This window comes from Anolis sagrei, chromosome 2 (assembly GCF_037176765.1).
Source record: "Anolis sagrei isolate rAnoSag1 chromosome 2, rAnoSag1.mat, whole genome shotgun sequence".
NCBI classification, from domain to species: domain Eukaryota; kingdom Metazoa; phylum Chordata; class Lepidosauria; order Squamata; family Dactyloidae; genus Anolis; species Anolis sagrei.
This window is the reverse complement of record NC_090022.1, coordinates 49,259,421-49,275,722: the sequence shown is the minus strand read 5'-3', so window position 1 is coordinate 49,275,722 and position 16,302 is coordinate 49,259,421. Positions and strand designations below refer to the sequence as shown.

General features: G+C 39.2%; 1 protein-coding gene across 2 annotated transcripts in view; it reads left to right on the top strand.

Moving 5' to 3' along the window:
• RAD18 (RAD18 E3 ubiquitin protein ligase) overlaps positions 1-16,302 on the top strand; it is a 185,385-nt gene that overhangs the window by 63,383 nt on the left and 105,700 nt on the right. For both annotated transcript variants that reach the window (XM_060766287.2, XM_067463488.1), the window contains exons 8-9: positions 73-149; positions 2,425-2,485. In XM_060766287.2, the coding sequence (XP_060622270.2) occupies positions 73-149; positions 2,425-2,485 (138 nt within the window). The remainder of the gene's footprint in view (positions 1-72; positions 150-2,424; positions 2,486-16,302) is intronic.

Here is a 16,302-nt window from a genome sequence, read left to right as displayed (position 1 = left end):
TTTTATGGTTGGCTATAATAAGACCTCCTGTTGTGTTGGACTGCTGTTTATGGTGCTTGTTTATTCCAACAGTGGCTGAAATAGTAAAAGAGCTGGAAAATACTGAGAAGACTCGAGTTCAGCTTGAATCTAGTACACCTAGGGGAGAAGTAAGTAAACTTTGACTTGAAGCCTACTTAAGAAAAATATTTTCTGTTTAATAATAATAATAACAATGAATTCACAATGTGCAAAGTTGATAGTTAATCGAGAATGTTTTTACCCTAATTAAGTGGAATTAATTTTACCAAATTTTACTAAACAGCTAAACATCAAAAAAACCAAGATTATGGCAACAAGAATGATTGACAACTGGAAAATAGAGGGAGAAAATGTGGAGGCCGTGACAGACTTTGTATTTCTAGGCGCAAAGATTACTGCAGATGCAGACTGTAGCCAGGAAATCAGAAGACGCTTACTTCTTGGGAGGAGAGCAATGTCCAGTCTCGATAAAATAGTAAAGAGTAGAGACATCAGACTGGCCACAAAGATCCGCCTAGTCAAAGCCATGGTATTCCCTGTAGTAACCTACGGAAGCGAGAGCTGGACCTTAGGGAAGGCTGAGCGAAGGAAGATCGATGCTTTTGAGCTGTGGTGTTGGAGGAAAGTTCTGAGAGTGCCTTGGACTGCGAGAAGATCCAACCAGTCCATCCTCCAGGAAATAAAGCCCGACTGCTCATTGGAGTACTTTGGCCACATCATGAGGAGACAGAAAAGCTTAGAGAAGACAATGATGCTGGGGAAAATGGAAGGAAAAAGGAAGAGGGGCTGACCAAGGGCAAGATGGATGGATGGCATCCTTGAAGTGACTGGACTGACCTTGAAGGAGCTGGGGGTGGTGACGGCCGACAGGGAGCTCTGGCGTGGGCTGGTCCATGAGGTCACAAAGAGTCGGAGACGACTGAACGAATGAACAACAACAATTTTACCATAAATTTATTTATTTATTTATTTATTTACTGCACTTGTAGACCGCCGTTCTCAGCCCTAGGGCGACTCACGGCGGTGTACATCATATAAAACCAGGTACAATTTACAACATAAGCAATATCACAACAACAATAAACAACATCACTATCAATAATACATGTGTTCAGTCTGCATCTGGGATGAGGTGATGACAGCCCTATGAACAGAAGAGTGACCCATTAAAAATAGGCTCCGCAAGGGCTGCTTAGGAAAGGTACCCCGCAAGAAATGGCAGCATTTTTCTGTTTGCCAATGACACAGTGTTATCTTTTCTGTTAGCTGGGGTGCTGTGAGGTTTCTGGGCTGTATGACCATGTTCCAGAAGCATTCTCTTCTGGCGTTCTCTCCTGAGTTCTGTTGGAAACTAGGAAAATGTGGTTTATATATCTGTGGAATGTCCAGGGTGGGAGAAAGAACTTTTGTCTGTTTGAGGTAGGTGTGAATGTTTCAATTGGCAACCTTGATTAGCATTTAATGTCCTAGCAGTTTCAAGGTCTGGCTTCTTACTGCCTGGGGAATCCTTTGTTGGGAGGTGATTAGCTGGCCCTGATTGTTTCTTGTATGGAATTCCCCTGTTTTTGAGTGTTGGTCTTTATTTACTGTTAAGATTTTAGAGTTTCCAACAGACCTCACAACCTCTGAGGATGCCTGCCATAGATGCAGGCAAAATGTCAGGAGAGAATGCTTTGGGAACATGGCAATACAGCCTGGAAAACTCACAACAACCCAAGGAGAAAACAATATTTTGAAATTATGTACATCATACTAGTTTGGTGTTGTGGCTGTTGTCATATCAGAAGAACATGTTTGGGAATATAGCTCAGAATTTTTTGTACAGTATATCTTTAACTGCAGATGAACACCAGGAACGTAACAAATTTTCTATATTTAAGCAAACTATTTTCTTCAGAATGGATCTTACCTCCTGTAGACCCTATAATCACTTTTTGACTTTTCTCATTTGGTTACTTTCTTTAAAATATTAACTCCCAAGTTTCCTTGGTAAATTGTATCTACTTAAAATGGGGAAACAGTCTTATTGACCTGGATAAATATTTTATCAAAACCATATATTGTTTTGTTGTACCACAGCACCCACACTTAATATATCAAACTACATTTTTCTCATTGTAAGTTGAGGGGGTCTCTTGAAGTGCCAGCAGCTTTGCTTAGCATAGAAAAAAAGGACTTCTATTTAATTAAGCCACTGAATGAATATTAAATTCTATCAGGTTCATGGATTACAGTAGGAAAAAAAATTCTAAAATGCAGCTGTCAGAAAGGGAGCGTCGAGGGAAAAGGACAGACCAGGTATTTTGGGGTTTCAAGTTAATTATCTCTGAAAATCTTCGGTGTGCAGTTTCTTCTCTTTCATCTTTTCTTCATTAAAAAGTGATATTTGTACTCCTGTTGCAGAGCATGACATTTACAAAGAACCAGACGGAGAATGAAATAGATGAAATTCATAGCAATTATCGTGAGTAATACACTTATTTCATATGCATTTGGGAGGGGGAGAAAAAAAACGTTCTTCACCTGTAGGTGGTAAAATACTTACACCTTCCATAACCACCATTGTTCTTGAATGCTATCAGGCCAAATGAAAGGAAGGAGAAAAGAGCATTAATGGGATTTCAGAGAGTCAAGGCTCTAAACCAGATCTCTTCTCCATCCTTCTTCAGCCCCATTTCAAAAAGATTGCAAATTGTTTTAGGAGGCAGGAGGCTCTTAGATGTTTTTGATTACCAAGAATTGGATGTGTGTGTCATGAGGAGTCTAGACAAGATGTTAAAACAAGTGGAACAATCTGGATTTTATTTATTTATTGTTTAATTGATATGATCTGTTCCCCAATTTAATGGATGGATAGTTTATTAAATTTGTTATTTTCTCTTCAAGGCCAAAGTTCAGGTTGACATTATATTTGACCCAGTGAATAATGGTTTACATTTTTCTACTTTACTGAAATATCAAATTTGAAGTATAAAGCTACTTTAATTTGGAAGGCAGGCAGAAACCATATTTCACAATTTGGATGTATAACGATGGTTTTTACTAATGAGGAGTAACTCAGATGAATCACAATGTAATGACTATGGGGAGCTTGTGGACATAATATGATTGATTTATACTGTATTGAAAATATGGTCTCTTATCCCATCTCAACTTATTTTACTTGTTAAGAGTAAGTCAACATTTGTTCAATAAGTGTATAGAAACTTGAGGTTTGGAAATCAAAAGTATACTATGTATGGTTCTTTATAGTAGAATGGCTTTTAGGTGTTTTTGTGATTGAGACACTACGAGATTGCTGTGTTTCCATTTCTTCTATGTAGTACTTAAAAAGTGCTAAGTTATAAAACTTCACCTCCTTTGCCCCAAATCAAGCCAGCATATGTTTCCAAAAGGGTCATCTTGAGTCCCTCTAGAAGGGAGAGAGGGTGGGATATAAAGCAAAGTAAATAAATGAATAAATAAATCTTGAGTTTCTTTTAATGTTCGTCAGTCATTTTGATTTTATACTCAGTGAAAACACTGTTGTGATTTTAGTTTTTAAAAGTCATCCTTTTTCCAAAGTGGAATTTTAGGGCCAATTTTTCTTCATTATACAGTTCATTACTATTTCACAGATGTAATAGGGCATGTAACTTGACTAACAAAAGATGAGCTTCACTCAAATCCTCATGTAATGTTCTGAAACAATGAGTATTAGAACTTCTCCTTAATTGGCTAACCAATGAAGGAAACCCTGATGATGTTAAAGTATTTATGGTAATTCAGAAATAGACTTGAAAGACAAAATGCTTCAGTCAGGGACATGGAAGATGGAAGACATGATTAAACTGAAGAACATACAAGCAAATCAGGCCAGTAGCCAACATTGTGTTTATGGTGAAGTGGGGGAGTTTCATCAGAAAATGTGTTTTTTGTCTCATCAAAAGATTCAGCAACCAAATTGGGTGAGGACGCCAGTAACTATTAATTCCTAATTGAGGAGGCCTGTGCAATAAACATATTTATAATTTTGGGATTCTTGGTCCATCTTTGGAACTAATTTTAGTTGTTTATCCCAACTCAAGTAGATCCACTGAATCAACCAATGTAAATTCTGTTTATTTAAAATTTTCATTTATTCAGAATTTAGGGCTAAAAGTTAGATTTACAGTTTGCTCTTTAGTAGCAAATAAATTGATATGTCTATTGCATTCTCCCTTACAAATTGGAAAATTGAATTGAAAAGATGCAGGCTCATAGGGGAGTGGCATGGAAAGTTATGCCCATCCATGTAATTTGGGATTGGGGAATGATTGATGTTCCACATGCTGTTGGACTTCAACTTTCATTAGCCCAATCCAGTTTGGGGAGTAGTGAGGAGCCAAATCATTGATGTCCCTATTAGGCTTGTGCACAAATTCGATTTGGTCAGTTCCCTTCAACCAATCCGGCTTGTTCGGTTGACCATAACAATAAGGGCTCAGCGGCCATTTTTTTTGGCCAAAACTGGCCATGCAACAGCCAGTCACGGCTCCTCCTCTCCTATTTGGCATAATGCGGCATGTGAAGAGGTTGCCACATGCTCGCTCGGGGTTTCCCTGTGAGCCCTGCCTGTTGGGCCAATCAGAATAGAATGCCATGACATGTCTTACGCAAGCTGTGTCTATTTAATGGGCAAGCATTTAGGTCCTGGCTCTAGAGAGGTGTTTCAATCACTTGCTCTCAGCTTTATTTTTTTACTTGGCTTGGTCTCTATCTAGCATTGAATCTTTTTGATTTTCCCTTATTTTCCTGGTTCTTTTTAAATAGTGGGACTGGGAGTTAGGAAAGTGTGGGACAGGTATGCTTTTCTTTAAAAATATTTGAGTGGCTTTGAGAGTCTTGAGTCACCCTTTAGCTTCTTTTTCTCCTTCCTCCTCTTCTTCAGAAAATACTCTAAAAAGATAATAATTACTATTAATAATCCCAGCAATCAAACAGAAAAGCCTCATTCTCAGAAAACCACTACCTATAATTTCATTCCTTTGCAAACAAATTCTCTCTGTGCTCTCTGCCTTCTGTCATAATAATAATAATAATAATAATAATAATAATAATAATAAGTATTAGTAATAATCATTTGGCTGCTGCTAGTAGTAAAGAAGAAAGTGTAATAGTGAGGCACTGGGCTGTGTGATGTGGAAGTGCATCTTTCCATTTGGCAGGAAGGAATGGTGCCCTGTTGCTGCTCCTGGAGAAGTTACAGGGTGGGGCTAGTGGGGGGAATGTTTTAAAGGAGATTTTATTTCTAAAAAGAAAAATTCTAAAAATTAGAGGATGACCCAAACATTATGAAACTTGGTGGGCTACTAGTGGTAGATGTGTCCTCCAAGTGTGGTTATTTTTTTTTATCCCAATAGCCCTAAAAATAATGGGAAGGAGAGCCCAGGAATCCCCCTCCATTGCCACCAATGGACCGGATCTAGCCGCATTTTTTTTGGCTGCGGACTGAAAAGAGTTATTCGGTTACCCCCTGCCCCCCATTTTTGGGAGGCATGCGAAAACGGATCGGGAGTCTCTCGAAATTTGGCCAGCAGAAATTGATTGAGGTTTGGCCGAAATGCCAAACCTAGTACCTATTACCTCTTAACTCATGTATCGCATTGCCATCTGAATGTGAAATGGGGCTGTACTGTACTGACTCGAGTCATTAGCTATTCTTCCCTCAGATGTTAATGATATAATAAGGTGTTACTCTCAGAAATGTCAGAGTTTTATATTGTTTAGATCATTTCTTAAGTGAAAAATGGGTAAGTTATTGCAAGAATCATGTCCAGTCATTGTATGACCAGCAACAGTCAAGCCACCTGTGAAAGCTTAGCTATTAAAAATTGAGAGACTGAGAATGTAGAGAGTAGAGAAGAGATAGAGAAGAGTATGAGCAGAGAATGCTGATGGTGAGACTGTGAAGAAAGCAAGAGCTAGAGGAAGAGGAATAGATTCCTGTAAAAGCTTAAGGAAGGTTTGCTGGAATATTGGGATTGATGGATTGAAACTGTTATTTGTGACTATTGCATAAACATTTACTTTATTGGAAGAAAGTTTGTCTTCTGTGGATTGTATTATTTTTCTCAACGGGGCGCAGCTTCCAAGAAGGGGGTTTGAATGCTTGAAAGCAACCCCAACTATAAAGCAGCAACACAATAGCTGTGACAAGAAACACAATATTATACTCAATAGCAAGATTTAACATGTTACAGGAGGTGAGAGTTGAGTAAATATCAAGAAGGTGGTTCCAAAGTTTAACAAAATTGGCAAACATTCAATGCCAGGATGAGTCAACTCACTTGTTTTTCAAGCTTGAAGAATAGTTCAGGGGAGTCTGGGGGTTTAGTATATTTTTCCCACTCCAATCTAAAATGTCTAAAAGAGTGTTTGAGATGGAAAGGATTGGACTGTGATGACTTGGAAGAGATTTGTCAGAGGACTTTTTGTTTGTTTGTTCTCACTACTAGGAATGGCAATCAAGAATCTAGCAGCTATTTTATGTGGAGCCAGATTTTCACAGAAGTGCCTTCCTTGGCTTGTCAGTTAGTTGGAGATTTTCTCAGATAGAAGGATGTTTGCTAAACTCTGCAGTGGTTGCTTGAACACGTATCGTATCTCAAGGGAGTGGAAAGAACAGATTTGCCTGTTTCTGATTCTGGCATTGCTTTACAGATAAGAACGTTGGCTTTCAAATTGCCTTTTATATGCATATTTATTTAGAAAAACTTCCAGGGCTTTACATTGTGAAGCTCACACTATACTGCACACATAAAATTGAGTTTTCAGCCAATTATTTTTTTCAGACTATCAATGCTTTTTTACCTACATATTTTAAAGGAAGGGGCCCAAGGGATTTTAGAACACAGATATTTGTGAGGTTTAACGTGTAGATTTCCCAATATAAATCCATTAGAAATTTTGGTTCTTGAAAATGAGGGAATGAGCTTGAATCCAAATCAATTTTAGTAGTTTATCTGGGTTAATCCAAGATGATCTGCTCACTTTGTAAAAATTTTTCCCCCTTCTACTTTGTTTGAAGTCTTCTCATCTTCCTGGTGGCTCAAGCAACTAACATTACAGTTACTGTTGAAATATCTTTAAAAAAGATTTTCCCCCAAATTAATGTTAAAGCTTTTCCCAATTTGAATTCTTCAATCTTAGTCTTATGACCAAAAGAAACCACTTGGGACAACAAATGGAACGATTTCTAAAAACGGAGCATTTTCTTCCTCCGAAAGAAAGGAGAAATGAGAATGCTGTATATTGTTTTGTGCATATGACAATATTTATTATAATTGTTCTTGGTCTTGGAAAGACCTGCATTGCTAGCAAATATTTCTGTAGAGGATGGACAAAACATGCTTCACCAACATTAGCTTCAAATAAATGTGAGACCTGGTGACTTATATCAATAGAAAAAGGAAAAACAAGGAGGCGATAGGACCTCTTCGAGGAGAAGATGGGGCAATGCTGACAGGGGATAGGGAAAAGGCAGAACTACTTAATGCCTTCTTTGCCTCGGTCTTCTCACAAAAAGAGAGTCTTCAACCTCAGCAAGATGGAGTGGATGAGGGATTGGAGGACATCCAACCCCAAATTGGGAAAGAAGTCGTCCAGGAATACCTGGCCGCTCTTAATGAGTTCAAGTCCCCAGGGCCAGATCAACTACACCCCAGAGTATTGAAGGAACTAGCGGAAGTCATTTCGGAACCATTGGCAACCATCTTTGAGAGTTCTTGGAGAACGGGAGAAGTTCCAGCAGATTGGAGGAGGGCCAATGTGGTCCCAATCTTCAAGAAGGGAAAAAAGGACGACCCAAACAACTACCGTCCGGTCAGCCTCACGTCGATACCGGGCAAGATTCTGGAAAAGATTGTTAAGGAAGCGGTCTGCAAACACTTAGAAACAAATGCAGTCATCGCTAATAGTCAACATGGATTTATCAAAAACAAGTCATGCCAGACTAATCTGATCTCTTTCTTCGATAGAGCTACAAGCTGGGTAGATGCGGGGAATGCCGTGGATGTAGCGTACCTGGATTTCAGTAAGGCCTTCGACAAGGTCCCCCATGACCTTCCGGCAAGGAAACTAGTCCAATGTGGGCTAGGCAAAACTACGGTGAGGTGGATCTGTAATTGGTTAAGTGGACGAACACAGAGAGTGCTCACTAATGCTTCCTCTTCATCTTGGAAAGAAGTGACAAGTGGAGTGCCGCAGGGTTCCGTCCTGGGCCCGGTCCTGTTCAACATCTTTATTAACGACTTAGATGAAGGGCTAGAAGGCATGATCATCAAGTTTGCAGACGACACCAAATTGGGAGGGATAGCCAATAGTCCAGAGGACAGGAGCAGGATTCAAAACGATCTTGACAGATTAGAGAGATGGGCCAAAACTAACAAAATGAAGTTCAACAGTGACAAATGCAAGATACTCCACTTTGGCAGAAAAAATGAAATGCAAAGATACAGAATGGGTGACGCCTGGCTCGAGAGCAGTACGTGTGAAAAAGATCTTGGAGTCCTCGTGGACAACAAGTTAAACATGAGCCAACAATGTGATGTGGCGGCAAAAAAAGCCAATGGGATTTTGGCCTGCATCAATAGGAGCATAGTGTCTAGATGTAAGGAAGTAATGCTACCCCTCTATTCTGCTTTGGTTAGACCACATCTGGAATATTGTTTCCAATTCTGGGCACCACAATTCAAGAGAGATATTGACAAGCTGGAATGTGTCCAGAGGAGGGCGACTAAAATGATCAAGGGTCTGGAGAACAAGCCCTATGAGGAGCGGCTTAGGGAACTGGGCATGTTTAGCCTGAAGAAGAGAAGGCTGAGAGGGGATATGATAGCCATGTATAAATATGTGAGAGGAAGCCACAGGGAGGAGGGAGCAAGCTTGTTTTCTGCTTCCTTGGAGACTAGGACGCGGAACAATGGCTTCAAACTACAAGAGAGGAGATTCCATCTGAACATGAGGAAGAACTTCCTGACTGTGAGAGCCGTTCAGCAGTGGAACTCTCTGCCCCGGAGTGTGGTGGAGCTTCCTTCTTTGGAAGCTTTTAAACAGAGGCTGGATGGCCATCTGTCAGGGGTGATTTGAATGCAATATTCCTGCTTCTTGGCAGGGGGTTGGACTGGATGGCCCATGAGGTCTCTTCCAACTCTTTGATTCTATGATTCTATGATTCTATGACTACGTGGCCACAGTCAAGCAGCAGTCCAGAAACTTCTATTTTGTGGCTGCCACAAACTATGTTGAATTGATTGAGGCTTGATGAGATATTTATTGAAAACTATAGCAAAATGTGCTGCAGGATGCCCCACAAAAACAAAGTTTTTGCAGTTTAATAAACATTTTCCATGTTTTTATGATAGAACCAATTAGGAAATTACATTTATAACCCAAGAACAAATACTGTTACAGAAGGGACAAAAATCTTCTTGCCATTGTAAATGCCATGTGTACTAATCCAGAACTGTGGGAAACTATAATATGGAGTTATTTGATGAGCTTGTACATGATGATAAACAATTGTTTTTGTTAGCAATTGCTTGTTTAAAGCATACATTATATGGTAGATAGAGGATCAGGGAAACTGTAGTTTGTCTTCATCCATGGTGTCTTGTTTCTCTCTGTTATCTACTGTTTCAGGGTGGACAGGTGGGAAAACCAGATACAAACAGTCATCTTTACAGGTATAGTGGTAAAAAGCTAGTGTTAGTTTAAATTAACCAGAGATCATAAGGTAGCAGGAAATCCTGAGTTTATATTGTGGCTTCTGGCTGTGTAAACAAATTTCAGCCATCCTGCCCCATTTGCAGTTTAGACTTCTGTGGATTTGATTAAAATTGTCTCTCTGGGAATCTCTAGGCCCTTTAGCATCTCTAGGAATATCTAGGCCCTCCGGTCATGCTAGAGGACCTTGAGGGAACATCTATCTAGCATTCTCTATGTGCTCCAGCGTGATTCTGTTGTCGGTTTCCATGTGAGGTTAATGGTGGAAAACCCAGACATTCCTAAAGAGGTGTTCTCTTCTTTCAGTTTCATTAGGCCTTTCATAATGAATGGACTCCAATGTAAATGCATATGTTTCTGCAGTAGATTTGACCCTTAGTTCAGTTAACTCACCTGAATCTTGAATTTGGCAGGTTGATTTTCTTTAATGTCATGCTCTTGCCAAGTTCTCTTTTCTCCCTGCATCTTTCAATGCTGAAATTGGAAGTAATGTTTGGGTTGAAAATAGCAAATGTCTTGGATTTGGCTTGCATTTCAGTGTAGGCATCTGGGGACTCAGCTATGGCTAAACTTTTGGTTTATAGTCTTGAGTTGATGTTTAATACATTACTGTTACCTGTGGATTTCAGAGCTGGGTATAATTTTTGTTCAGAATAAGATCCCTGTCCAAAGTATGTGGAAATTCCTTTTTAAGAGAGTAAATTTAAAAGATATTATTTTTGTTGATGCAATGAAATAATGCAGTTGGATAAATAAAATGCCTGCTTTCTGAAATAACATTTAGGATAGTTTCCTCTGTGGTAGAATTATTGCTCTGAATGATTTCACACCCCTTTCCCATTTTGTGGATGGACAAAATGGATGCCCGTTAAACTGAGGTTCATATTTTTATGGTTGAAATATTTTTTATGTTTTTACTAGCCATCCCGTGCCACGCATTGCTGGGCCCAGTTTGGTGATCTAGAAAATGAAGTAATGAGAAAGTGTTGGTTTCTAATATATGTAATTTCTTTATGCTTGTGGGTAAACAGTATTTTTTGCTGTTTCTTAGTGTTGGAGATTGTCTGGTTTGCCTACTTTGGCGCATGCAACATATAATTGTCCCTCTTTAGGGGTCTCTTTCACAGAGAGAGATACTATATCTCTCTCTGTGTGAATCATATATATCTATCTTTATGTATGGCTGGATGGCTCTTTGTCAGGAGCGCTCAGATTATGTTTTCTTGCCCTGGTGAAGGGAGTTGGACTAGATGGCCTTAAGTATTTCCTGTTGGTCCTGGGGGTTCTGTGTGGGAGGTTTGCCCCAATTCTGTAATTGGTAGGGTTCAGAATGCTCTTGGATTGTAGGTGAACTATAAATCCCAGTAACTACAACTCCCAAATGTCAAGGTCTGTTCCTCTCAAATTCCACTAGTGTTCATATTTGGGCATATGGAATATTCGTGCCAAGTTGGTCCAGATCCATCATTGTTTGAGTTCACAGTGCTCTCTGGATGCAGGTGAACTACAACTCCCAAACTCAAGGTCAATGCTCACCAAACCCTTCTAGTGTTTTCTGTTGGTCATGGGAGTCCTGTATGCTATGTTTGGTTCAATCCCATCATTGGTGGAGTTCGGAATGCTCTTTGATTGTAGGTTAACTCTAAATCCCAGCAACTACAGCTCCCAAATGACAAAATCACTTTTTTAAGTGATGGTCACTCTTTGGGTTAGTAGGTGTCTTGTGGCCAAATTTGTTGGCAATTTGTCCAGTGGTTTTTGAGTTATGTTAATCCCACAAACGAATATTACATTTTTATTTATATAGATAGTTAGGTATAACTATTGTGCAACTGTGCAATTTTAGGTTTTATTTGTAATTGGTTGTTTGATGTCAATTAGTGTTGGGATTGGGTGGGTTGTATCCTTATCTGCTTTTATAGTGAGGCATTGAATGTTTACCTCTATGTGTTTTTAGTGTGTTGTAATCCCCCTTAAGTCCCCTTGGTGAGATAGGGCGGAATAAAAATAAATTGTTGTTATAATTATTACTATTATGATGCTGCTGAATGGTTGGGAGATGAAAATGTGAGCGGTTTTATGTCTTCAGGTAAGATTCCTTTTTAGGAGCAGTGTTGTGATGTTTTTTGACTGCTGGACTGTAACAAACAGTGTCTTCAGTACAGCTTCTGTTCATTTCAGTAGGGATTTCATGGGTGGTGTGATCTTTCTCAAGTTTACAAAGGTTAGAAAATATACTTCTATTTCTGTTTATACAGGTTTGTTAAAATGACAGTTGTTATTGTAGTTTGTCACATTAAGATAGAGCTTGTCAAACTAGGACACTGGAGACCAGGGGTGAATCTGTGCTCAATCTTAGGCCTCCTTCCATGGCCTGCTTTCCACATTGGCTGCTTGGCATTTTAAAATGCTTCCTGCCCTCTATTTTTCCCAGGAACATGGCAGCCTTTCCCCATCTCTTGGTGTGTCCCATCCCAGTGAGAACTTGCCACAGAGAGTGGAAGGAATAAACAAAATGAACCAAGTGGCTGCAGGCTTAGCTCAGAATTCTCTTAAACTCAGGGGAGGGCAAAAATGAAACCCCTCCACAAATCTTTCCAAGAAGACCTGTGATACGTAGATTCATGTCAGGATCTCAGTAAGTTGGAAACTACATGAAGGCATACAATAGCATAAATTTCTGTTTGGTAGGGCTGGATGGGAATGTTTGACCTGTTTTTCTCGATGGCCAAAAGTGTGAAATGGCTGCCAGGAATGTTATTTTTGCTTTTGTTGGTCATTGTCTGTGATATAGTACGTAACTCGAAAATTCATAGGGACCAATATCTGCCTTAAAGTAATCAGGGAATCTGCTCTGGGTTCAAATTTATTGTGTAACCCCATTATCCATGGTCTTGATATCCACGGTTTAACTTATTCACACTTCAAAAAAGAATAGTCTGTAGTCTGTAGTCTGAAATGGGGACTAATGAGAAAGGCACAGGGCGGATACAGGAGACAGACTCAAGAATTGTTCCAATAAAAATGTGATTAAGCCATGCTACACACCAGTAACAAACTGTAAATGAATGTACTTTTGAACCAATAAGATTGTGCATTGTAATATGCATCAATTACAGCAAATATCATTTTTTTTCAAATGCTTGTCAAATGTCTATAAAATGTCCATGCTTCTAACTGTGGTTTATGTTAGATTTGGGAAATTTTTCCTGACATCCTTCTTTGACCAACTGAGCAATAAATAATCTCTAGTCCTGCCTTCAATCTCTGCATGTCTCTTTGGAACGTATTGGAGCTGACACATCGAGAAGTGAACTCTGAGATTTCGTACATCAGCTCTATCAAAAATAGACCATTAGCTAATTTCTGGATGCGAACTTCTGCTAGTACACAAGCATTTATCTTACCAGGATTTAATTTCACTTTGCTACATATTATGCATGTCAGCATTGTCAACATGACATGTCTTAATTCAAATGTAATAGAGGAATATCCTGGTAACTGGGTCACATCTGCATCTTTGCGATAGTATGCCCCCAGTCCCAAGACTATGACTCCTAATTACTTTCTTACAGATGTTGAGTATCGCAGAATTCATTCAATGTGGACATGCACAGCAGAACTTCCATGGAGTTGAGCAAGAGCTTCTTAATGCTACTTTCTTGTCTCTTAGTGCAACTTTGCAAATAGGAGTTGAATGTAGTACATTGCCATCTACTTCCAGCCACTGAGCTGTTCCAGGATCTTATCATGTTCACCAGATTTGAATTCTATCAAGAAATCAATTTGAATTGGCAAGAAAGCACGCCTCCTTTGTCCAGCAGGAATTCTGTCTACATCCTCATCCGTAGGGAATAACAATTAAAGCTGATTCTTCAGCCCAATATCAGACAGCACTCTGAAATCTTCTGCAAGAAGATGAGTCCTCCTTTAAAGACTGAGAAATGTCATTTTTTTTTGTTTACAAGCATAGGATTAAGTAGAACTTCAACAAAGTTGTATCATTAAATGCTGTGGTTTACCGTTGCAGTTAAGCGGGCATTATGTTTTTGTTATACTTCTTTGGTTCAACATCCCATGCCCCATACAGTTTTATTTGTCCACTGCACAGTCCTTTTTGGCCAGTTTTGAGAGTCAATTTTTACACTTTTCACACTCAATACCTCCTTTGCTTCATGTGCAAGTAATTTCTTTTCTTTGCTTCCCTCCTCAGTTGTCATTGCAAGCAAAGGATCAAAAGCTATCACTTCTATTTTATATTAACTTGGCTTTAGTTTTTCATCCAAACCTTAATCTCACTATGATTTGTGAGCACACGCCAAGTTGATGAAAGATGGGTTTGCGTTCGGTTTATTTACACAGATCATTGTGAAGATCAGTTACAGTTTTCAATGTATAAATAAATAAAATGTATTTAATCAGCAGTAAAAAAAAATCCAAATGCTTTCTTACGGTTTCATCTGGGTTTGATTGAGGAAGTTCTGGGATAAAATAATTTATTAGGAAGTGTTTATTTTCTCTCATCAGGTATTTTGAAGTGTGTTCAGTGGAATTAATCTTTGATAGGAATATTTTTTAATACTTAGGAAGACTGGGCAGATGTGTTTAAGGTTCATTATACTAGCATGAAAGAAATCACTTAATCTTTTAGAAGTGATGGCTCCATCCCTTTCTGTTATGAATCGGAGAACACTCATTCCTTTCAGTTTCAGTGTGAATCACAAAGAAAAACTAGGAAACCTTGCTTATTCCTATAGAGTAGCATCCTTCTTAATGTAGCAGTTGGCTATATTTGTAGATATAATACACCAACTGCAGCTTCAGCCATTTGGTCCACACAGTTTGTGAAAAGACTGAATGTTGTGTAGGAGGGCTGCTTTGCTAATGGCACCTGTTACCTCTAATTCAACTGTTTTTGTATGGGTTGTGTGTCAACACAGGTGGAAACCTTGGAAATGGAGTGGTTATTCATATGAACCATAGTTTTAAAAGTTTAAAGTTTAAACTTTGGAAAATCGGTATGTATTCATATGAACAATAGGTAAAACTATTATTATGCTCTGAGCTGTATGCTGCTTGAATTTACTTGCAGAGTTTTAAGATTTTTTTTCTCATTGGTTAACTTCATAATATATTTTTTCTGTGAAGGAGAAATGATTTAAATAACCTTGACATCTTAATCATGTTGTAGCAATCCAAACTGAATGCAGTCAGAACATTGCTCTCAAAACCACCCTGACTATCTCATCACACTAGAGAATGAATCCACTTTAAATACAGTTGCTGCCTCCTGCAGAATTCAAGACTTCATATTCGGTATTAAACTTTGATTTCTGAAGGCAAAAGATATAGTTCATCTAAAGCCATGGACGTGTAATCATTGTTTGGTTTATTTTTTTCTTCTTTAGTTCTTTAGGACATGAGTCCTAATGTGTTCTTAGGAAAATTATATTCTGTGCCGCTGCCATTTTTGAAACATTTATTAAATATTCCAGAGGTTGTCCTCCTTCCTACAAAGTATTTTATAGATACATAGAACCAACATAGTGTCGTTGTTTGAATGTTGGACTGGGACTCTGGAGACTAGGGTTTGAAAATCTCTACTTCGGCCTTGGAGACTCATTGGGTGACCTTGGACAAGTCACGCACTCTCAGCCTCAGAGAAGAGCAAAGGCAAGACTCTGCACAAATCTTGACAAGAAAACCCAATGATAAGTTCACCATAAATTGGAAATTAATTGAAGCCATGCAACAGCAACCAAGTCAAATGAAATATTACGCATTTCAAGTGTTGAGTCTAACACCGCGAAAGGGAATATACATGAACGTATAAAGTTCCATTGGAGTACACGTTTTGGATGTAGAAGATCCCAAGTTTAGTCTGTGCCACTGCAAGTTAAAACAAAGAAAAAAATAGTTTGTTCTAGGAATGAACTCTTTCACAAGAGTTTTAGATCTTCTGCCAAGTTACCGCACTCAGTCAAACCCTCGGTCTGTTTGGGCCAAGGGTGGGGAACCTCTTTCTGCCCAAGGGCCAAGTTCACTTTGAGAGGAATTGATGGGTGCATTCTTGTCATGAGCAGGGTGATAGGCAAAAGGGTAGGCGTTAGCCTATAAAGCCCTAAACGGTTCCGGCCCCACTTAGCTCTCTGAACGCATCTCCACCTATGAACCGACTAGGACATTAAGATCGTCCGGGGAGGCCCTGCTCTCAGTCCTGCCTGCGTCACAGGCACGGTTGGCGGGGACGAGGGACAGGGCCTTCTCGGTGGTGGCCCCTTGGCTATGGAATGCCTTACCTGTAGACCTCAGACAGGCCCCTTCGCTGTTGGCGTTCCGGAGGAAGGTTAAGACTTGGCTCTACGAACAAGCGTTTGGCTAAACAGTGCAACTGAACACAGGAAGATGGTAAAATTGAACATAGGAATGGTACAAGGATTATGAGAACGGATTCTGATTTGTTATCGAGGTGTTATGATATGATAATGATTGTTGATTTTGTCTGTTGTGTTTGATGTGTTTTAACTGCTTAGGATA